This window comes from Parambassis ranga, chromosome 21 (genome assembly GCF_900634625.1).
Source record: "Parambassis ranga chromosome 21, fParRan2.1, whole genome shotgun sequence".
Lineage (NCBI taxonomy): Eukaryota > Metazoa > Chordata > Actinopteri > Ambassidae > Parambassis > Parambassis ranga.
The window spans coordinates 4,045,372-4,069,596 of NC_041041.1; the positions used below are offsets into that span (position 1 = coordinate 4,045,372).

Here is a 24,225-nt window from a genome sequence, read left to right on the forward strand (position 1 = left end):
TTAATTATCCCAAACAAGAAGCAGACTGTTTTTAACGGTAAATTGATTTTAAGGGGAAAATAGAAGTTCCTTCTATATTAAGCCTTTTTTTAAAATTTGAATTTTTGGAATACTTTAATAATCCCATCAGGGAAATTGCTTAAGGCTGCCCAGCAAAGAGCGCCACACACCAGTGAGTACACTAGAGGCAATGCGGGTAAAGTGCCTTGCCCAAGGACACACAACAACTGACTAGGGAGGAGTTGGGATCGAACCACCAACCTTCCGGTTATTGGACAACCCTGCTCTACCACTGAGTCACTGCTGCCCACTGCTTTTTGTGTCTTAAGGTAAAATAAAAAACAGAATTAAATAAATACTGATTTAAGTTGCTTGCTCTCTGAAAAATATACATAGACATGTAGCACACTTTAAAGAGACTTAATTGTGTTTAATTGAATGGTGTTCCTGTACACAGTTATGTGATTGGTCCATTATATGTGTAATAATGTGAGCTGACATTTACAAAGCTTATATCTACATGCAAGAAGACGCAACAATGACAAATACATGGGAACAAATTCACTCCTGTAGTTCTTACAATCAGCCACCAGGGGGCAGATTAGAGCCGTCAGTACTGCAGTCAGAGGGAGTCCTCTCAGTCTCAGATGTAGAATTCTTGCTCTTCTTCTTCCTCTGCTCTGTATGCTTCTTCCACTGGTGCACTAATAACGCTGCAGCTGTCTGACTTGTTTATGGAGACGTCGCTCGATGACGGCGCAGCGCTTGTGTTCCCGCTTGTGCTCTGAGGTCGAGACCCCACAAAGGTAGAGCTTTTGATGGAGAAGCTGTTTGGAGTCCGACCCAGTGTGGCTGACCTGCAGGTGTTCTCCGGGATGCCAGGTGAGAGCTGAGGTCCAACGTCTTCTGGCGGGGCCGATAATGGCCGAGAAGTCAGGTTAGATTTGACGTACGCGGACACCACCGTGAGGTCCATATTGCTCCCTGGGATAACTTTGATCCCTGTGTCCACATCTGTCTCTTCTGCTCCAACCAGAGCATCCACGTTGAGCCTGAATGGTGGGATGAAGGAGGAGCTCCGGTGTAGGGAGTGGCTCCTCTGATGGGGACTGGGTGAAGGCCCTGGAGAGGAACAGGTAGAATGGGAACTGGCTGAACCCAGGTTGGGAAGAGAAAAGAGGGAGCTGGACCGGTGGCCCCTCCACTGGGACCTCCAGCTGTCAGGATGGTGCCGGTCCGGCCACTGCTCCTGCTCATCTGGCTCCTCACAAGCCAGAGGGAGGGAACCATGGGAGGTCTGGTGGACTCTGGGGCGGGAGGCCACCCGCTGGTGGTAACGGCGATGCCTGTGGGAGCTGCTGCTGCTCCGGGTGAAGGTGGACGGAGCGGAGGCAGATTCAGGGACAGTGGAGGATATGTGGCTGTGTTTGAAATGTGAACCCTGGACCTGAGCAGGAAGGAAAGACAACGTAAAAAGACAAGTCAGACTGAAACTGTTAACATCAGACAATCTACAGTGAGATTACAGACACTGATCATTCAGAATCACAAAACCGAACCTAAAAACATGCAAGGAGCCATTTGTAGGATACAGTAAAAAAGCACAGGTGGAACAGCAAACATTAGGACTGGCACTGTTCCATAATGGGTCCCTGACTGTGAGCCAGCATGAAAAACACAATCTAATCTAATCTACAACCATTCCAGTTCTTTCTAATTACATTTATGTGGAGACTTTCTGGAGGCATGGACATGGATACTGCATTAGAACGCTTTTTTTCTGCTTATCCAGAGTTGGGTTGGAGGGGCAGCAGCCTAAGCAGGGAAACCCAGACCTCCCTTGTCCAGCTCATCCAGGGGAATACCCAGGCATTCCCAGGCCAGATATATAATCCCTCCACTGAGTCCTGGGTCTGGCCCAGGGCCTCCTCCCTGTTGGACATGCTCAGAACCTCGGTTTACAGACCTAAAGCGATCTGCTTCTTCTGACACCCAGAAACGCAGCATATAATGACACCTATCTACATATGACTAATCTATTAAAGGTAGGGTAGGAGATTTCATTCTGATGCACTTTTTGTTAAATTAGTGTAACTTCTCTTTACAATCCGATAGCAACCAATTAGTTTCACATTAAAACGAAGAATATGAATCATCTGTGGAAGCTATAAAACGCTAAAAACATCAGCCAATCCTCCGGGTGGACCCTGCACGGAGTATTGGCTGGTTGTCACTCTCTTCCTGCTCTGCGCGCACCAGAGAGGTACGTGCATGATGGCCGAAGTCACAGACCGCAGCTCGTCTTCAGGTAAAGTGCGTCCATGTGATTGGGAGGCGTGGCTTCGGGGTGAGCTCCGAGAGAAAGGGGCGTGTGTTTACTTTCCAAATCTGGCTGACTCTCCTACCCTACCTTTAAGACAATTTAACAATCTCCAGAGGCCCTCGCTGCCTCCTACACAGAGGAGCTATCTTCCAGTTTCTTCTCCCTCTCTGGTATAAGCCCTACTTTACCTAGCGTGCTTTCACTCAACTTTTCCTCCAAGTAAGCACTTTTTTTTCCCATCATCTCCCACTACCTGCTCGTTCAGCTATCTATTAGGCTAATAAAGTCTCAAAGGATTTCTTCTTAGGCTCTCACATCGCTCCTTTGTTGACATCATGACAGGCACGATAACTCTCCAGTCACTCTGAGAACTCCTTATTCCACCCAGACACCATATGTCGTTTTATTCTCCTCCAGGTCTGTCTAGTTCCAAAACGTTTGGAAAGGATAGATACATTTTTGTGCTAAAGAACCAAAACAAAGAGCTTAATGCCACTAGAACACACAGGAGTTGTTGGTCTTTCACTTTGGAAATAAACTAAATGAAGCAGTTAGATATAATTTCTTTTTTGGGATAGTTGGAGCATAAGCATAACAGCAACTCCTCCATCTTTCTGTTTTTATTCTACACATGTGGTGAAATACATGGTCAAAGGAAAAGAGCTGCAAGACATTAACCTCCCATTGTCAGACTCTAATGCAACGAGGCGCTGCTCACGCGACGTAAAGGCAGCAAAGTGAAAGCAGGAAGGGGGTACAAGGGAACCCCGGGGTTTACAAAAAGCCCCCCGCACGCCCCCTGTTCTCAGGCCGAGCACTATATGAATCACACCAGCAGCTGGAGAAGTCATCAGCGTCCACAGGAGCCCCATGTGCACATCACACCTCCATTTATGGAACCAGGGTAGCTTAAAACTCAGGGACTGCTGTTTAGGAAGATACACCGCAAATCTACAGGCAATTCTCATCAACAGAGTAGCGGGACGTTTGCTAACATGTAAGGCAGCTGCAGCAGGATTCATTTCATTGCCCTGTCACTTCAGCTTCTCGTCTGTGATTTCTTCCTCTGTACAGATTCAAACACGCGGCCTCCCGCTGCTGATTGTTTCTCCATGTTTCTTGCTCTCGTGTCTGCGCCGTCATCCGGATCACCAACCAGACAATACAGGCAGAAGCAATAACTTTCCACACAGCAGCCTCTGGACAATTATTTCAGAGATGGAGGAGGAGGAGGAGGGGAGGGTTTGTAGATTTCCATATGTTTGAGTTTAACAACAATAAATATCACAAAGGCAAGTCTTAAAGGGTTCCTATGATTTACCACATCCTCACAATGGACCACAACGTCCACACAGGAAATAACCCTGTCTGTATTTCTGACAATAATAAATAACCTGACTCAATCCAACTCAATCCAATACTTGAAATTTATTACGCTGAACAGTTTATAAGAGGAGAAAAAAAGTATTATTAACACATCCATTTAATGGTTCAAGTGTAAAGGGCTGCTACAGTACTGAATATACTCGGTCTGCTATTTCTTACGTGCACAGCGCTGCTATGCTACTGATGCTGTCCTGAACATCAAAACTAGACTGGAAAGTGCAGCTTGTTAAGCTAATGGCTCATTAAGAGGACACCCATTACTGTTGAGTGGGTGCTCTTCATGATCTGCTGCGTCTAATTACCAGCGCTGCTCTTATTATTTAAGTTATAATGGAGCATTGAGAGCAGTAATGTTAGAGCCACTTACTATCTTTGTTCACAGCTTTTGGCCCAATCATGCGAGCACCTGAGCAAACTGCATATGACACAGTGAGAGCTGTAGAATTCATTGGAACCATGTTCCACCACAAAAATGTCGCCTATGAAAAGCATTTCATGGTGCAACTGGAAAGAGCACATTATAGAAGGCTGGAGGCAGAGGGAAATACTTTCTGGGCAGAGAACTATTTAACGTTGTTATGCTAAAGCATTTAACACTGTACTGTATAGCTCGGGATGTGAAGAAGTCAGCAAGCTGTGCAGTATGCAGCTAAAATGCTAAAAAAAAAAAATCAGTGGATTATTTCAGCACCGTACGTCTACTGGACCAGAATGTTTAGAAAGAAGATTTCTGTGTATCATTATTTTTTATTTTTTTTATTTTAGATACTTTATTAATCCCAGAGGGAAATTCTTTACGGCTGTGTCATACAATGACTTGCAAGGCGCGCCACAGGCTAGGGTGAAGTGTCTTGTCCAAGAACACACAACAGTGACTAGGGAGGAGTTGGGATCAACCCTGCTATAACCCTGCGCCACTGCTGCCCCCTAAATTAACACTGTCAGAAGTGGGAGTCGAACCCACGCCTCCAGAGGAGACAGAAACTGTTAGTAAATATTACACACTGTGGAAGTCCGGCTAATTCAACAAACTGACAGGCGGCGAGCGAAGTTGATGCTAGTCTCATGTATCACGAAAAGGTTTAGTTCAAAGAAATGAAAAGATTACCCCTTATGATGTCACAAGGGGCATGCTCAATCTGAATTGAGGTAGAAATTAAGAGTATTTTTTCCCCTTCATATTTCGTAATTCACTTCCTGTTTACATAGTGATTCTATAGCGCCATTCTCTAGCCACTGATTTATGCAGGTCTTCACTAGCTGTAGCAGAGCTGTATTATTTAATAGCTGGTTTGAACCTGGAGAGGAGTGCATGTATAAACGTTGTAATGGATTTATGATACAATACAATCGGTGGATTTGAGGTTTGAGGTTTAAGTATGCAGTTGTTATATTAGTGAGGGTCCTCACAAGAAAAAAATAAAAGTGCAACAGATCTCAGCGTGTTTCCAGTTCTTTCTCTGCACAATGTCAGCGCTCTCATAAACCACCTTTCCTCTCGTCTCTGTCCGTCACTGAGCTCCACTTCATCCTGTTTATCTTTTTTCGTCTTCATTTTGTTTTTGTTTTTTTATAAGCGGCCGACAGCTGCATATATTCTTCTTCCACACAGGAAAGAAGGAGGCGGTGAGTGCTGTCACCCCCTCATCCAGACAGTCATTTAAAACTGAAAGGAGGCCAAGGAAGGATGAAGTTTACACATTTGTTATGAACTATCTCTGTGCATGTGTGGGTGAAAATGCGTGTGTGCTAATATGACCTGACAGGATGTGTCCAGTTTTGCGTGAGGACAACATGCTACAATGCTGGTGAGGAGCCGCAGCAGGGGGTGCTGGGTAATGAGGTTGTTGACATGGTGATGATCAGACCCCTTACTCTTGTAAGCTTTAGTTATCTGAGGATAAGCCAGGTCTGCCGGAGATCTGACCTCAGTGAGCCAAAAAACACGGAGACTGAATGTTAAATCTTCCAAATACATGACATGGCAGAGGAAAGGAAATAAAGATTTAAATCCTTTAAAGATGAAACTTTAACATTAGAAACACAAGAAACGATCGGACCGGGCAGTCTGCATCGACCCATGACCCAACTTTCTTAGCATGTTTACATCCAGTCACGCTGTCACAAGTACAATCCTGTAGTCATGGGTAAGATGCATGCTGCATTCTGTGCAGTGACACGGTCGCACGGTGTAGTCAGGTTGAAAATTGACATGAAATTGCTCAGGTCTGTGGATTTTATTGGGTCATCCTTTCTGGAAAGACACTCATTGCTACAAGCTTTTCCAATCTGAGCTCCATCATACTGCAGAAAATGACAAAGTCTCCCAAATATGTGATTTTTAGGGTGAACTGTCCCTTAAATGCTTCCAGTATTTATGCTAAGCTAAGCTAACTGGGTGTAACTTCATTTTATACATTAACTCAGAGGCTGCTGCTGATAGTGTTTGACATGAGACATAAGGTGTGAGACACACTGTGGATGAGCACATGGACTGAAGTCCAGGTGGCACTTAAGCATCATGCATATGGCCCATTGTCACGGTAGATTAGCTTATTGTTTCTCTCCCTCTTGTTGCAATCCCAGTAATGGACTGCAGCTTAATCGGCTTGTACTTTCAAAAAACGACTTGTCTCCCACTGCCTGCACGCACATCCCCTCTGAAACCGATACCCCCCCCCAAACAACAGCAGTTCTGTGCACGTCCATCTTTCAGTGTTGTGTAATCAGCAAGAGGCAATTAAAGCAGACAAGGCAAACTCTATCAGTCTGGATAATGAACGGGATGGACGGGTGAATTAAATTAGAGGCCCACAAATGAAATGAGTAAAAGCTTCTTTGTGTGCTGGTTGTTTTTGGACTCTGTCATCTCTTTTTTTTTTTCTTTTCTTCCTATGAATCTGCCACTTCTCTCTGTTTGTCTTGCACACTTTCAGCAACCCTCCCCTTTTTTGTTCTGTGGTTACTCTGTCCTGCCATGTGGTCAAACACACTGACAGATTTCTTGAGATCTTGGGACTCCAGGAAAAACATCACATCTGAGCCTCATGTTTCAGGAGTTCTGAGCAAAGGAAAAGTGCTTTATATGGTGCCAGAACAAATGACATAGGCAGGAATAATCCCACATTTACAAAGCAAAAATACAGCTTTATATTTCAGCGTCAGTGAGCAAACTGATGATGAACTGTACGTGTTATACTTCCACGTCCATGAGGAGAAAGTGAACATGGACATCCCCAGACAAGTTTACAGAAACGTTAAAAAAAGAGCAATATTGTGAAATCCCCTCGATTTTAATGAGGCAGACTTAAATTAGTGACTTATCTGTGTCCATGTGCACGCCCCCAAAAATACTAGATTTTAGCATGGGAAGAAAACTAGAACCAAACTCTCCTACCTGCAGCAGGATCTTATTTCCATCGTAGTCCTCCGTCTGCCAGCGGACCTCACTGATGGGGCAGCAGGGGTGGGGCAGCAAGGGCACCAACACTCCAACATCACGGACCCTCACCTCCATCACCGCTGACTCCAGCACCACTGGACTCTGACCCCGTGGGAGCCTCTTGAACGACAGCTGGATCTCCATGTCAGGGTTGGAGTACACCACAAAAAAGCAGAAGTCCTCCTTCTTCTGCGCCACCCTCCTCTGCAGCAGCAGCTTGTACAGCCGCACCATGTCAATATAATTTTCGTGGCGACAATAAACTGTAAATCTCACGATTTCCTTCCCGTAGTGGACCTGTCGCACAGCCCAGAGCGGCGTGCCGGGAGACAGAGTGAAAAAGTCCTGACTGCATGGTGTGAGTGGTAGCATCCGGCGGCCATTGCTGACTTTTTCTGTGTGGTGGTAGCGCCACGGCGGTCTCTGCAGAGCACGGTGCAGCATCAGAATCTGTTCCTCGCCGCCATACGCCTCCTGGAGGAAGAGGATGACGGCCAGCGCCGGCTGACAGGATGCAGCCGGGCCGCCATTCTGATGCCGCTTCAGCTTGGGTCGCTGTGAGATGGATGCCCGCTCTGAGACTCTGAAGAGCTGCAGCTCAGGGTGAATCCACGCCAGCACGGCATCAGCGGCGCGCTGCAGGAATTTTCCCTGGCCGGGGTCTGCAATGAGGTGGATGCTGACGAGGAAGGGATCCTGGAGCTCGCCCATGGATAACTCACCTCCACCAGCAGACAAGAAAAGAGAGGGAGGAAAAAATGAGTACATTTCAAGAAGACATGATTAAGGAGTGAGCAGGCAAACATGTAAGAAGGTTCTCAGTCATGCACGTCATTTTCATTGAAGAGCTTGAAGAGAGGCAACACATACAGTAATACATTCATATACAGGCAGTTAAAAGTGATTAGTGCACTTACATTTATTCAGATTCTTTAAAGATTTGTTGAGATAATGATCATTATATGTAGCTATATGACAGGACCACCAGCGTCTGTCTACTATGTACTTCCTGGGTATACTGGGCCTTTCCTGCTCCCCACTCCTCTCGCTTGTTTACCCCTTTGTTCCCCAGCTTTTCCCTCTCTCTCACTCCCAACTGTCTCCATTTCACCCATCCACATTTAGCTCCATCTTTCTTCCAATTTCGGTGTTTACCCCTCCCCCCCCTACTCTCCAGCAGACCCATATGCAGCAGGGCTCCTCTGCGGAGGCTCATTAGTGCCATTAGGAGTCATTACTGAAGCCCAGAGGAATGTTCCAGACCACAGCAGGAGCGATGCATTCAGGTGTAGCCTCTTCCTGAACCCCTGACCTGGAAAACCTCAGCACCGTGACACAGGTGCTACACAAACAGGCACCGCCATGTTCCATATGACGGCGGTGTTTTCAGTCGTACGTGTACTCACGCTATCTCCTCTTATCTGCGTGTACGTTCATTCTTTGTTTTTTTAAAAAAACCTTTCCTAGGGTCTTTATCTAACTTCTCGGGGGACTTGTCCCATTTCGTTTTGTGCTCAAAGGAAAGGACACACAGTCTGCTTGTCTGTGGTACAGCAGAGCGTTTGGCTGTTGCCAGATTTCCTCTATGAAACAGAGAGGCCAAACAGGGACGGGTTCAGTCTCATGAGCCACATTGGCCTTTGCAAAAGGACAGTTTCTGCTGGACCCAAAGAGGTGACATTTTGTAAATGTTAAGATCAAGTTACAATGAAACATTACTGAAAAAGAGTGTCCATTGGAGGTTCGGTTTAAAAAGCAGCCATTAGCTCTTCTTGCATTATTGTTGCTTCCATTGGCAGTAAATAAGTTGATTTCCACATAAAATTAGTCATTGAAAAACAGTTTGGAAAGAGCTGACACTTCCAAAAAATACAACACATCATGGACCATTATCACATCTCAGAACATGCCTGCAGCTGCCAGGAGCTCCTCACTGGATGTTAGTTTATCTGGATGACTGTTATTAGACTTTGCTACACAAGAATGTCATATATTGTTGCAAAGAACACATAAGGCTTGCATATCGACCACTGTAAACATCACATTTTTAATTAAATATTAATAAAATACACCAGAATTATGCTTTATAAAAAGGATCAGGAATCAGATTTTATATCAAAGATATAAAATCAGATTTGCCCACATTTAAAATGTCCTCATTCAGTTTGTCTACAGAGATAAATACAGCAGGATCAAGAAAGATCCAGTGCAGGTATAATCTGGATGCCAGGGCACAGATGTCCTGCCACACACACACACACACACACTCATTAACGTCTGCCTGATCCCATTAGAATCAGTGTCTGTCTCCCTGATGTGAAGCTGGCATAAAGAAGCCAAACACGGGGATGATAGGGATCTTTAAGGGTATTTACTGTGCAACACACTGCTCTGCTGCACAGACAGCTCGATTTCTCTGCACTGATTCCTACGCAGCTCTGAGAGCGTCCTTCTTCATGATAAGAAATGTCCAATCTGTCAAATTTCTGCATCGCTTAAAGAACGCTGGAAACAGCACAGCAAACCGGGAGATCCAAGTCTGTAACTAAAAAGACGTAAGGATTAAAAGATGAATCTAAGTTGGGGTTTGAGGCCACAGTTTTCCACACACACACACACACACAGAGGGCCACACACAGTGTTTATTTCTGTCTGATCGCATTAGAATCACTGTCTTTCTCCTTGGCACCAAACGCACATCTAGACCCAAACGGCTGTTGGATGACGGGAATATGGGGAGTTCATCCTTCTGTCTGCCTTAGAGACCTCCAACGCAGACGTTTAAGGTCATACATGCGTTTCTATTGTTAGCCGGCAGCTGTTGTTTTGCCAGACTTTAAGGGCTGCAGTGGAGTGTTTTCAAACATACCAGAAGACAAGATATCACTCATCAGTCCATCATCACACATTCCACTGTCCTCGCTTCTTATTACTGGTGTAACTATAGCAAACAGACTACTATAAAATACTGACTACACTAGGTTGGGTATTGGTACAAGTGCTACAAAAATGAGAGTTAGCCAGACGTAGAAAAATTCCTTCTCCCATTATTTTACTAAACCGGCTAATCATTTTTTTGTCTAATGTGATGCAGGATGATGGATGGAGTCACTGCTTGGTGACCTGTCTAACATTGACTTTGGTGGCTGTATCTGTCCCATGATTGGATGAAGTCTGGCTACAATTGTGGGACTTTACAAGCACTTATTCTCATGACTGCAGGAGGCCATGTCCATCACCCTGCTGTCACTGTGCCTGTGAGAACAGGTTGATTAAGTACATCTATGATCGGCTTTGCTTTAAAATGTCATGGAAAGGTGTTGATTCCACTGTGACAATGATGGTGCCTGTGAAGTTTCTATCATTTAATATCGTTTCAAATAAACATTTGTCAGTAAAACAAAGTAGAATGTTTTGAGAAATTTTTAAGAAAGCCTGAGGAATTCAACACAAAGACCATCTACTCAGTGAATACATGAATAATTGATCCCCATAAAAGGTAGGAGCAGGTAACATGTGGAGGTGCATTTCACCAAGATATGATTCAGTCATCATCTGTTCCTCCATCAATAAGGGTTAATGGGGAGCTGGCACAAAGGAGAATAGATTGGAGATTAAGTTACCCCAATCCTGTGGAGGGGTGTGTGTGTGTAAAGCTTTGGAGGAGTGTGTCTAAGCTCTTAATCCACTTGAGTCTTCAAGCTAAAACTGATGTTCTGACTCGACAGACGCACTCATCCTCAACACCCACAATTAGAAACGTGCTCATTAACGGACCGGACAGTCTCTCTTTTTTTAAAATATAATTTGGAGACCTTCGCATTGTGTTCAAGTGTTAACTAGCAACACATGCTCGCAGCCATGCCCTCAGATGACGATGTGAGATAAAACAACAAGCCTTCCAGTGGCCCCTCCACATATGAGAGTGATTAGCAGCGAAAACTCCGAGTGTGTTTGTGCATATGTGTGCAGAGGCGCTGCAGTCCTAGCTCTAGCTAGCTTGGCCTTCAGTGTGAGTCAAAATAACTGAAGGAGGAAATTCAAGATGGGGGCCCCTTTTTTGTCGTCTGGTAAAAAGAACGAGAAAAAAAAAAAGGATGCAGAGTTCCAACTTTCATACATCACTTTGACTGACTGATGCCAAAGAAATTCAAATATAAGGTCATAAAGTTCTGGTTGTAAATCTTTGTCATTTCAAAGAGGCACAGTGAAGCTTTCCTCTGATTCAGATTTTGGTAAATAACGCTTTCAAAGCCTTCTGGAAGTGCAACACGATAACTTTTCTTTGGGCCAAAACCAACAATGAACTGATCCTATTAACACATTATTTTATGTCACTCCAAATCCTGATGTCTTAACCTTCTGAGCCAGAGGTTCCCAGACACAGGGGCGAGGAAACTTCGGCTAATGAGCTGCGAGGAAACCATAGGATCAGGCAAAATGCAGTAAATCATTTGTGCCATTTTGTTTTGTGCTTATAATTTATCCTGCTGTGCCTCCAAGAATAATACACATTGATATTTAAATCAGTAATCTATGAAATCTGTGAGATTTCCTCCAGCACTGCAGTGAGAACCATGGCCATATGACAGAAAGTAAGCACAGCTCCAAAACTCACATAAGACTTAATGTTGTGCTTAATCAACAAACACCTAAGTGGTTTTCACCTGCCTTAGCTCCTCTTGGCCTATATATTTGGATATCTAGAAGATGGCACCGACCAGAGCCTCCACATGGAGGAACACTCTGGGTGATGTCCATGTTTAGCGGTTCAGTTTCTACTAGGGATGTCCCGATCCGATCACGTGATCGGAAATCGGACCTGATTACGTGATTTCAGACTTGGTCGGAATCGGACGCTACCTCCCTTGCACTTTGGTGCAAGAGGTCCTGGGTTCGAGACCTCGATGAGCCGCTGCGTGTGTGAAATGTCGTAGCTTGGGAAGGCTGAAGCAGTTGGCGGCAATGCGCACATGTGGAACTCGACAGCGATGAGCAGTCGGCGTGAAGCAAAATGTCCTGATCGTGACATTCCTAGTTTCTACCCTCTTTTCATCTCGCTCTCCCTTCTATCGGTCACTAATTCTATAACTTAGTTTCAGGGCTTCTTTGATATTCTAAGAAGGAGCATGGGAACAAACTGAGCAGCTTTACCTTCTTCTGTTCACATTCACCAATCATACAGTGTTTATGTGACCTGTTAGTGAAACTGTTGGCTTTGGTCTTTTCATGTGACTAAAGTGTCACAGCAAAGTGATGTATTGCATCGTCTCCTGAGACATGAGCTGAAATTGAAAGCTTCTGTTGGGCTCTCTGTGTCAGCAGCATCTCACACTTGAGTCCAATCTGCACAAGGAAGACTGCAAGTCAGCATTTTTAGTGACACGATAAAGAGAAAACAAGCTTGTTTACGGTGTCGCCTAGAAGACACACAAGGACACGACTCTCTATTTGTGCCGGGTACAGCTTCTAAAGAGCAACATAAGCAGGACCTGAAAATAAAGGGAATTAAAGCTGCAAGCAGCATTGCGGGCCCTCGCGCACCTTGCGATCCGCGGGGTCATCGCAGTCTTCTCTCCTATGCTCTCGTCTCCTATACTCTCCTGTGCTATGCTCTCCTCCTCTCATTTCCACAGATATACAACAAACACATGTTTACAACCAAACTTTCCTGCTACCAGTAGGTGGCGCTATGACCATATCATCCTATTAGCATATATATCTGTTTAGACTCGGCTCCATGGCAGTACTGTAAGATTTTGTCCACATTGCATAAAGTATATGGGTAGTACTGCATAAAACACAGCGAGTTCCTTTGTAATGGCGAACGGTCAACTTTGAGGCCACTCCCCCGCCACACGGTAATACTTTTGAAAGAGTTTTGGAATGCGTCTATTCCCTATGGTGTCCTGAGTGGACACAGTGAATTTCAGCTGAATTGCATGAAGTATGCGAGGCACGAAAAGTTTTATAGCAGGGTCAGAAAACGGTAAAAATTACAAAAAAAAGTCAAAATGGTGGACTTCCTGTTGGGTTTGGAGGGGGGATCCAAGAGACTTTTTTGTGCGACTTGGGGTGATACACATATGTGCTAATTCTTGTGATCCTGTGTCAAACTGGCCAGCGGGGCTACGCATTAGGGCAATAAATACAGTGACTTCCTTTGTAATGGCGAATGGTCAACTTTGAGGCCACGCCCCCGCCACACCGTCAGACTTTTGTAAGAGTTTTGGAATGCGTCTATTCCCTATGGTGTCCTGAGTGGACACAGTGAGTTTTAGCTCATTTGGATGAAGTATGCGAGGCGTGAAAAGTTTTGCAGCAGGGTCACAAATCGCCAAAAATTAACAGAAATTTCAAAATTGCGGACTTCCTGTTGGGTTTGGAGGGGGGGTCCAAGAGACTTTTTTGTGCATCTTGGGGTGATACACATGTGTACCAATTTTCATGACCCTACTCAAAACAGGCCAGGGGGGCAGGCAGAAAAACCTATGAAAACACAACATTTTGTGTAGCCAGTAGGTGGCGCTCTATCAAAGCCTCAATATTGTTGTATAGATGTGTTTAGGGTCAGACTCTGATCATACATGTGACATTTCGTACAGATCGGACAGAAAACGAAGAAGTTATAGAGACTTTCTGTGTCCTCAGAAATGGTCAAACTTTGAGGCCACGCCCCGGCCACACCGTCAGACTTTTGTAAGAGTTTTGGAATGCGTCTATTCCCTATGGTGTCCTGAGTGGACACTGCGAATTTCAGCTCAATCCGTTGAAGTATGCGAGGCGTGAAAAGTTTGGCAGCAGGGTCACACATCGCCAAAAATGGCCACAAACCTTCAAATGGCGGACTTCCTGTTGGGTTTGGAGGGGGGGTCCAAGAGACTTTTTTGTGCGTCTTGAGGTGATACATATGTGTGCCAATTTTCATAATCCTGTGTCAAACCGGCCAGAGGGGCTACGCGTTGGGGGCGCTATAGAGCCATTTTTATATGTGCATTTCAAAAGTCAGCAAATTTCAAAATTTTTCGGGCGAATGAATTTTTCTACCAAGTTTGGTGAGTTTTTGGGCATGTTAAGGCCTCCAAAAATGCGATCTCGGAGGGGGAAAAAAAAAAAAAAAAAAAAAAAAAAAAAAAAAAAAAAATAATAATCCTAAGGGTTTCAATAGGGCTCTTGCACCATTCGGTGCTCGGGCCCTAATTACCGACTTCCTTTCCCAGAGTAGGATATACAAAGGGCCCTGTATGTGCACGCTGCCAAGCCTAAAGTTTCACAGGAGATAAAAGCAGTCGGACTGAAATGTGGAGCCACTAGTCCTGGCTTAAATCTGTTGTTAGGTTCAAACCTAAAGAGGCAGATAGATTAGATAGGTAACGGCAGACTGTCGAGGGGAAAGATTAAAAGAGGAGGCTTAGTGAGGAGTTTATGAATGTCCACTGACCTTCACTGTTCCAGACAGACCTGTGACAAGGCAGCTCAGCTTAGAAGGACGCAAAGTTCAAGAGGTGAAAATGACCTGATTTAAGACTTTACTGTACAGAATTGTTCTTCAGCTCAAATTGACTGATTGGGTTAAATTTCTATGTGTTGTTTTAGACAGACCCAGCTCTACAAATGTATGATTAGAAATGATAAATCTTGACACCAGTAAAAATGTAAAACAAAGTTTGGAGGTTGCTGCTACAGGACCGAATGAAACAAAGAAAAGAAGGGCTGCAGTATTTCTTTAGTAGTAAAACTACAACACCCAGAATACACTGTGTTCATTGCCTTTCAGTGATGCTTCATCCGACTGGGCTTCAGGAAAATAAAACAGGATCTGATCGACTCCAAAACACTGAGAACACAGCGGTAAGAATAAAAACAATGATTTCTTTTCCAGGAATTTACGCAATTCAGTCTATGCAGGTATTATAAATACAGACATTAAGCTCATTAGACTAAATATAAACAGCTACACAGCGGACAGACAGACCCGCTTCAATTAACAAATGCTGCCTACTTCTCTTGGCCTCATGGTTCAAGTCTCATTTTGGAGGATGCGCATTTGGTAACACTTAATCCAAGCTGCCTTATAGAAGAGTCTGAAGCTCACACATCCAACCACACAGAGCACCACCAGTGTGTGTGTGTGTGTGTGTGTGTGTGTGTGTGTCATGGGTGGTCCTTGATCCATCAGGTGCTATTCAAACTGACTGTGTTGAGAGTACCTTGGCTGACATCACTGTAAGTGGTTTGCTGTGTAAAAGGATACTCAGTGCTCATCGTCATCTTCTGTAGTGTTTGAATGAGAGTCAGTGCAGATGAAAGGAGGCAGATCTCCTCCTTAACCAATAAAAGGTGCAACACACACACACACCACATTCTCTCACATTAAATTTCCTAGACCCATATGTGTGGCGTACACCCTTGAAAAAGGTCAGCAGTAACAGAAAGACACACCAGGAGTCACACAAAAACACAGAATTGTCTCAGCCAGCATCTTGCTGTGAGGTCACTTTTGTGGTGTGCCTCCTTAAAAATGTAAACAATATTGGTGCTTTGGCAGCTAAGAGGAAAAACTGTGGTTCCAAATAGGTCGGATTAGATAAGCAAACATAAGAACAATATTTAACTTACAAACTATTACATCAGGAGACATTTTTAAATGAGTTTATGCTCTGAACTTCTAGTTTTCATGATGACCTAAGCTACCTTTTCAAGTTTCTACCGCTGCTCCAGTTGCCTAAATACTGCCACAAATCTTAAAAATAAAACATATGTGCAATTATTTGGTGCGTACGTGCAGTACTACATTAATATCTTCTTAGATGTCGTTCACTCATGGGAGTTAAACTTTACAGACCTTGGTGCTTTATGCCTGAAATATTGAATCCAACAGCTGAGCCTTGTACAGATGTACAAACAGCTGAGAGTAACTCTAATGCACATGTGTTTCTGCTTCTGCTAATCTGCTGCCCGTCTGAACAGAAATAACATGAGCAGCTCTGCAGGCATTAGCGGACGAGCCAAGAGTTTCACTTTGTGGAAAAGAGTCATCATTTGACCGCCGATGACAGGAACACGGTACAAAAAGGGGATGATTAAGACGACCTGTATCACACAGACTTAGGACACACAGAGAAGCTGCACTCATTAGATTTTCCCGCTAGTGTACAGTACAGAACTTTGGGCTGTCAAAAATGTTGCTGTTTTGAAGCCTGGAGTTAGGACCGCGGTCAAAAATATGTTGGTTTTTTTTGGAGCCAGCGACGACCATATATGGGCAACAGGGGGAGCTATAGGGTCAGACGACACTAGAGTCACGTGTGTAGCTCTAAAGCTTATCGCCTTTTATACTCAACAACATTAATTCCTAGAATCATGAAGAAGATCCCAGCTATATAAAGACAAATGGACTCCAGTGAAGACAGTTAAAGCAGCTTTAAGGTTCCAGTAGCCGCCATCTTGTCCCGATTCCAGACCAGAGTCTTACTATTGTAGCTAGCCTCAAGTGGACACTTCAGAAACTGCACCTCTACATTGGATTCATTATGAGTCCTGGAGGTTGCTGCTTGCTTGAGGCCATAAATTCATACATATACCGAGGTTATAAATCGAACGCAGCCTTTTTTCCGCACACAGTGATCCTTTAAACTCACACACAGATATGTGCATCTTCATCCCAGCAGGCAAACATCTGCTGGTGACAAACTGATCCCTTACAACAATGACCCCCCTTGTGTTTGTGTCTGCCGTGGCTTTTTTGTTAGAACACTATCAATCCTGTCTCGACCTCTGCGCTATAAAAGACTCGCTGACCTCTTCCATGTGCTGATGCTGGGTTTGAAATGAGTCCTGACCTCTCGTTTAGCTGGGCGTGTTTTCACAGTCTTTTGTTTTTCTTACCATTACCTGCAGAAGCTGGACATCCTGAATCCATCTCCAGTTTTCTTTTCATCTCTCATCCAAGTATTTTCTCTCTCTCTCTCTCCTTTGGATGTCAGGCTATGGTGTAAATTTTCATGAGTCAACATCTGTATGTAATAAATACGTCTATGCTATATTGTTTAAGTCAAGTGTGGCAAATCGTGCACGTCCTTTTCTGAGCGTCTCTATTAGGAAAAACAACTCATTACTCTGACAGCTGAACCCCCTCTGACTCTGTCTAACACACATGTGCACACATCACACATGCAGAAAACCACTGGGGGCAGGGTCAAAGGTCACTCAGGCTGAAAGGACACTCATCTGCAGGGAGCTTGTGTGATTAAGTGTCTGAGGAGGAATCAGCTCCTCCTCTACTTTCTATTGAACGCTGCACAAAAGACCGATCACATGTCAATCCACTGTTGATGCATACATTTCATGCAACTAGAATTTCCACTCCTCAGTTTAACTGTAACACAACGTTTTACTGATGAATTCAGGACTCCATAAAGGATTTGGATCATTTTTTTCCCCCTCATGTGTCACTTGTTCCACTTCCCTGAGATAATTTATAATGTTACACACTACCTTTTTTTCCTTTTACCTCTAATTGGGCTTGGAAGAGTCCATAATGAACCAGCTGCATGTCTGACTTTATTTCTTGTCTTTGTAACAGACATTTGGGCCAAAAGAAACTATCTGGAGGCTCCGTCACTCTGCCTGACAAATAACCGCCTGCTGTCTTGTCAAAGGCCACAATAACTTAGCTTTAACAACACAACTATGACCCCAGTGTGACATTAATCTCCCTGCTGAGGTGAAATCTGCAAAACTATGAAGTACAAGGTGCCACTGGTGCCTGGAGTATAAAGCAAATATTTTACTCTTGCTCCCCTTATTGTTATTCTGTTGTTTTTTTAAAAATAGAAATAAAACACATTTTGTGATTTGGTATCAAAGCAAAAGCAGACAACATTAATGAGGCAATCAGAGGCAACAAGACTATACTGGACTGTCCCTCTCACCCGCTCCACACTGTGCTGACCAGCTACAGGAGCTGGTTCAGCAACATACTGCACCACTGAGAGACACAGGAAGTAATTCCTGCTTCTGATTCTGATGAAAGTGGCTGCACCTGAAGGCATCACGGCTGACTTACACACACACACACACATATATTGTTATATGTAGATTGAAATACATATTTTAAAGGCTCTTCTGTTGATGTTTGGCTTATGGCTGGTCTAAGCTGAGGTCAATAGATCAGGGGTGAAGACCACCTGTACAAACACCAGCGTGCTCTGTACCCATAACCTAAATATACCTCAGACGCTGCGTGCACCTCTGCAGAATGAACACATCGGTGCACGCGGACACACAAAAATAGACACAAACTCACACCCTGAAGACGAAGAGGGGGCAGCCACACACAGTGCCTCGACACATGAGTAACTTTTCCTTTCACACATCCTCAGACAATCTGTCACCACGGGCGATTGTGTCCATCTGTCCCGTCCTGTCAGCCGTGACCATCTGCACCAACTTCAGTCTGACTAATGTACCAGTGCGCCATCTTTATCTGCCTGTATCGCATCCCACAGCTGCCAGCCAATCACAAACAACACTTTTTATATGGATTCTGGGCTAGCAGTGTCTTCGCGAATTTGGTCACTCTCTCTCGTTCAGTGTGTGTTTAGAGTGCTTGTGTTTGGGCACAATGTGCTGCTGCACACGTTGTTCCCGCTCTGACCTCCAGTAATGACAATGGCGGGCAGAAGCTCAACTGATACAGTGATGACACAGGAAACATAAGGGGCGGAGGGACCCAAACCAGACGCTCACTGCTGGATCCCTCTTTGTCTGTGTGTGTGTGTGTTTCTATTCTTCCTGTCTTGCGGGTGTGGTGCGGGTGGGATAACCCAGCTTCCTGTAGACCAGATTAATGGACTAATATTGGATATAATCCTCCTCATTGTGAAAGACCAGGAGTCCTGGCAACCGGACTAAGAACAGGTCATGACCTCGGCAAACACAGACCTCACAAAACTACACTGACACACTTGTGTAGACACATCAGCAGCAAGAGATGGCTTCAGATTTAAACACACATAATAAGCACTTAGGACCACACATGCCTCACAACTGTGTGTGTGCAATGTAAAGTAGATTTTTTTTTACTCTTGGACGACACAGGCACGCAGCAGCATTGTTAAAAAGTCAGATGAAACAGGACAGATTGGTTGCACAAAAGCCAAAATTGGACCTAAATTATCTCATTATATGGGTGAAAAACAGGAAGTGCCTCTAAAAACAACAACAACAAAAATAAGTATTCTTTCCCCATAATTGATGATAATTTACTGTATCCAATGATGTTATCTGTCTAGCATTATGGCAAATGTGTGCTGTGGTAGGAGGGAAGAAAATATTTTAATCAAGCGCCTCCTGACTCCTGCCTAAAATCTGCTGTAGGTCCACTGAACACACACAATCCTTCCCTTTGAGTGGATTTATTTTGTTGGTGTGTATTAGGGAGATAAAGCTGTGTGTGTGTGTGTGTTACTTACTGCTTGTTGAGGACAAGGGACTGTAATCAGACCTGCAGAGGATGACAGAAAAGAGAAAAAAAACAGGATTGAGAGAGGTGACGTGGACACAGAAAGAGAGAGAGAGAGAAACAAAGAGGACGAGAACCAGGCGAGAGGAGACAGGAGTTTATGTTACAGTATGAAGTGCGATCTACACGATTTACAGGATGACAAACTCCTATTTCAAACGAACTGCTGACATCTGGCTAAACAGTAGGAGAGGTCCAGCTGGAGAGGTCACCAAAAATGCACACAGACATTTCACAGTGGTTTCTAACTTGAAGGGATCACACACAGAAAGGACATTTACTCAAGTATTTCTGCCACAGTAATCACACCAACGAGAAGTTTTTCAGCACATCTGATCTTTTTATTACCAACTTACAACCTTTAGTATTTAGAGACATTCATCTCAATAAGCCACAGCCATTTCACAGCCTGCAGTAATTAAAAAAAACACATGATATGATACGTTTTTTTAAGAAAAACACAATTTATTACCATAAACTCACCGATAAAGGGACAGCTCACCATTTTACTACAGATATGTTTGCTTTTTTTAGAGAGAGAAGATGTGAACGTGCTTGATGAACATGTCACAAAAGCTGGTCTGAAAAGCTATAAGTTTCACACTCATGATGGCAGTTGACCAATCAGATGCAGCCATGGGTGCAGTATATTAAATAGTGATGATGATTTGTCACAAGCTAACTTAGCTGTTTTATAAATGTTTGGACACAAATACACCTGCAAAGTTAAGCAGGCTTGAACAGTTTATGTTTATATCTGCTAATAACCAGGATAGTGCTTATTCCTTCTGCATAATCTGCAGAGTTTCAGACAGGAAACTCAAAAATCACATGTACACTTATGTAACTTTTGTTTTCCATTTTGCAAAGTAACACACGCCTGCTGTATTTTAAGACCTGATAACCTCACTGCAAACCTGGTGCATCATGGCAAAGGTGGAATAACAGGAGGTGATTAACCTAACTTAGCTAGAATCATAGTTTAAAAGGGGAAGATGCATCTTGTTTAATATCCAACAGTGCTGAGGAACAGATATGATGCCTTCAGAAGCGTCAGTTTGTTTTTAATTTAAATGCATTATTATTTTTGTACTTGAACTTCTTCCCATATGCACACACACAATCGTTTTTTTGCTTCTATCTCTGAGATAGGAGAGAAGCTGGATTAGATTTCTGCTAATCTTATCTCCATAGATTGGAGGTAAAATTATAACATTTTACGTAACTGCGCACACACGTGTTCCAACATATACAAGGCGGGTCGAGGAGCTAAAAGCATCCTACACATGCAACATTCCTATCCATCTGTGGAATCACATGTATGGGACACAAGCTGAGAATATTAGTCCCACAGGAGTCAGCTGACAACCAGAGAACACTGCTCCTCCACACACACACACACTCTAAACTAATAAGCTGCAGGAAACAGAGGAGCAGGTCTGTTTCCTGCAGCAGGAGGTTATCAATCTAACTAAAAACAGGCATTAGCGGTGCAGAGAGGAGTGAAGGGGAGTGAGGGGGAAGAGGCAGAGGTGAGGACAGAAAGGTAAGACAAGAAAAGATGAGGATGAACTGCAGAGAGGGAAAAAAAATGTTGGCACCGACGGTGAAAGTAGAAGATAAATATAGTGAGCAGATAAATGATCGGAAGGTTCTGCCAGAGGGACACGGAGCAAAAGTCTTGTCCCTGCATGGAAATGACAAAAAGGAGTGGGAAAAAAACACGACATCTTTTTAAGCTTTATGACTCTTCGGAGTAGATTTGGAGGTATAGTAGTTGTGGGTCTGTTTTGATGGCTCCCATGGGTGTGAGTATTTGGCAGGACTCGGAGCCAGTTAGCATCTCGCCTGCCGTTCCCAGTCTGACCGCACTGCCTCGCTTCATCTCCGTCCAAAGACAATAAACAGAAAGTGAAGCGAAGACAGGCAGCAGCCCCGTCAGCCCGGCGTTTGACTGCAGAGTGACCTGACAGGCTCTGAAGCGTCCGATTCAGGTGCCTCTGGTCTGATTAGCAGGAAGAGAAGACATGTGAAGAGGAGCAGGATGAAGATGGACATAAAGTAATACATCCTGCTCCAAATGTTGACTCATATGATCATTTTTAACAGCCTGACACCTTTACAGTCAGGCTCTGGTTGTGTTTTAGGAAGGATCACTGTCACGGTTTAAAAGAAACCAGCACTGACTGAGTGATGGAACGTCAGACGTGATTTCCTGCGTTTCAATCACAGCCTTCATTCTCCAAGAAACCACAACATTATCATGCAGCCTCCATGAGTCTGTCCATCAAATGATTGATTAAATTATTACTTTGCCACTCATGGGCATCAATAAACAACACCGAAGTGGCATGAAGTGGCTAAAACCTGGGCTATAATACGGCTTTTCTGTCAGAGCTTCTGCTAAAATTACCACACCGATGTGGTTGTGAATCTTGTTTTAGTTTGACTTACATCTAATGCCTGCAATGAATCAATAATTTATGTACCAGGAGTATAACACAACCTAAACTGGTGGCTGAGCTGAACAGGAAGTGCAGTAACTTTCCCAGCCTGTAAAGCTGATATTTTGTAGTAAGTAAGTAAACAACGCTTATGTAATATCAGAATTACAGATGTTAAAATGAAAATCTCATTACTAAAGGTAATAAACAGGCTGAATAAATCACTTCTATAAGAATTTTCAGTTCATTGTCATCTTTCTGGACGACGCCAACATGTCACACAAGTTTAAATGACTCTTTAAAGGACAGTTTTACATTTTTGTCTCTGTAATCTTCCATCCTAGGCCGAAGCCTTTACTTTGAAGGATGCATTTTAATCACTGTATGATAAGACTTAGTTTAAAATTAAAGAAAATCTGGTGTTCAACTGCATTATGCTGCAAAACAAAACAAAAAAATGTATAACTGTCCTCCAATTTAATGACTCACATACACCTCTACACTACTACATCCAACAACAGTGACATACCGCAGGAGAGACTGAGGCACATCTTTCTTTAATGGCTGAAAACAGAGTAAAGAAGATTTATTTTCCCTCAAAACTCCCTTAAATTAGTGGATTAATTCCAAACGAGGTGATTAAGGCTTAACTTTTCACTTAAGCATGAGGATTACACTTCCTCCATATGTCATTATCAGACTTTACATGGATTTGGTTTGAACACTGTCTTGTTTAAGATGAAGTGGACTGAAGCTCAGTTAGACCAGCAAAACCAAACTTCATTAAAACTTTAAGACTTACTTAAACTTTTGACTTTGGGCTTTTTTGATAAAGTACAGCAGTTGTGGTGAAATTTCTTAGCTTTAACGCACAGGTTATTCACTTAAATTCAATTCATCGTTACACACATGTAGGCTACTGTTTGTGGAATGATACTTTAAACTTTATATTAAGTTTTAAAGCAAAAACAAAGTTAGCTAACTAGCTAGCAAGAAGAATGAGGCGTTCACGCAGCCTCCTGCTTATCTAACATTTTTTAAGAAGATTGTTTTTTTTATAATCTCGCAGTAAAAAAAACATTTAGAGAAGACTTTCAGCATCCGTCACGCGTGTTTCTGGTCCACTCACCCTCCAGTCTCGGCTCCTGAATCCACGCAGTCATCTTCTGTTAATGTTTTCTCCATCTCAGAGGCTCAGCTCCGCAGCAGTTAGCCACATCGTCCCCGTCTAAACAGTCCAACAGGACAATTCAAGTGTCTCTGCCGGAGACAACACGGCCGAGGGGACAAGCGGAGGGTGTGAGTCCAGCGCGGTCTGACTCCACATCCGAGCTCAGAGGGTTTAAGTTGGAGCAACAGGCGGCTGCTGCTGGATGCCTGCTGCTCTGCGTCAGCTGCGCGCTGATGTGATGCCTTCAGGGACTGTCGCAAATTTGAGATTCCAACTCTGAATGAATGGCAAATCAGAATGCGGGAGTTTTTTGTGGCAGATTTGTTTGCATGTATTTGCTATTTAACATGAATAAGTGACACAAATATGACAACACAATGAGTCCGATTGTGTTTGCATGCTACGAAATAAGTGAGAAAATTCTTATTTTCATAAACATGGTGATAAAAGTCATTGAACTCAACCTCTGCAGCAACAGTTGGACAATAAAATAAGTATTTTTTAAATGTTATTATTAAGAGTGGGTAATAACGTAATCACTCATAGAATTATATCTTAAGGATGTTAAATAAAGTAAATAATGTTTTGTAATTATTTAATTTGGTGTCTTTATATTATCAAAAGCTTTTGGAAATGTATATTTAACAAATAATTTCTGTAGCCTATTTTTAAGTATTAAGTTAATGTCGTAATAAAGTAACATTTATTTATTTTATTTAAATTCTTTTGTTTATTTTATTCACGACGCTTTTCAAATAGCATGTGCAGTTCAAAGGAAAGGTAAGGATGTATTTTGTGTTGCTTTATCCCAGCAGCCCCTGAAGGAAATATCAGCTGGTGTGCTGCTCTGGCTCCATCAACAGAGGGAATGAGGAACTGCAGCCAGACAGGTCAAAGTAGAGTCATCAAATGTCTGACCTCCAGACAATACAG

At 43.5% G+C, this 24,225-nt stretch overlaps 1 protein-coding gene across 2 annotated transcripts; it reads right to left on the reverse strand.

Moving 5' to 3' along the window:
• Window positions 1-425: 425 nt before the first annotated feature.
• On the reverse strand, window positions 426-23,468 carry fam124a (family with sequence similarity 124 member A). 2 transcript variants are annotated; one of them, XM_028393744.1, is made up of 4 exons: window positions 23,251-23,468; window positions 19,628-19,659; window positions 7,107-7,873; window positions 426-1,447 (listed from the first exon to the last, which is right to left on the reverse strand). In XM_028393744.1, exons 1-4 carry the CDS (start codon window positions 23,304-23,306, stop codon window positions 644-646), a joined length of 1,659 nt encoding a protein of 552 aa, XP_028249545.1. In that variant the 5' UTR covers window positions 23,307-23,468; the 3' UTR covers window positions 426-643. The 2 variants fall into 2 exon arrangements, with proteins under 2 accessions (XP_028249545.1, XP_028249544.1); XM_028393743.1 differs by having other exon boundaries at window positions 7,107-7,879.
• Window positions 23,469-24,225: the final 757 nt, after the last annotated feature.

What these genes read in the sequence shown, in the direction of transcription:
- fam124a (XM_028393743.1), bottom strand. Translation starts at nt 23,306, where the DNA reads ATGGAGAAAACATTAACAGAAGATGACTGCGTGGATTCAGGAGCCGAG. An exon ending in TCAGGAGCCGAGACTGGAGG is followed by an intron (nt 19,660 to 23,250) that starts GTGAGTGGACCA and finishes CATCCTCTGCAG; the next exon opens with GTCTGATTACAGTCCCTTGT. An exon ending in TCCCTTGTCCTCAACAAGCA is followed by an intron (nt 7,880 to 19,627) that starts GTAAGTAACACA and finishes TCTTGTCTGCTG; the next exon opens with GTGGAGGTGAGTTATCCATG.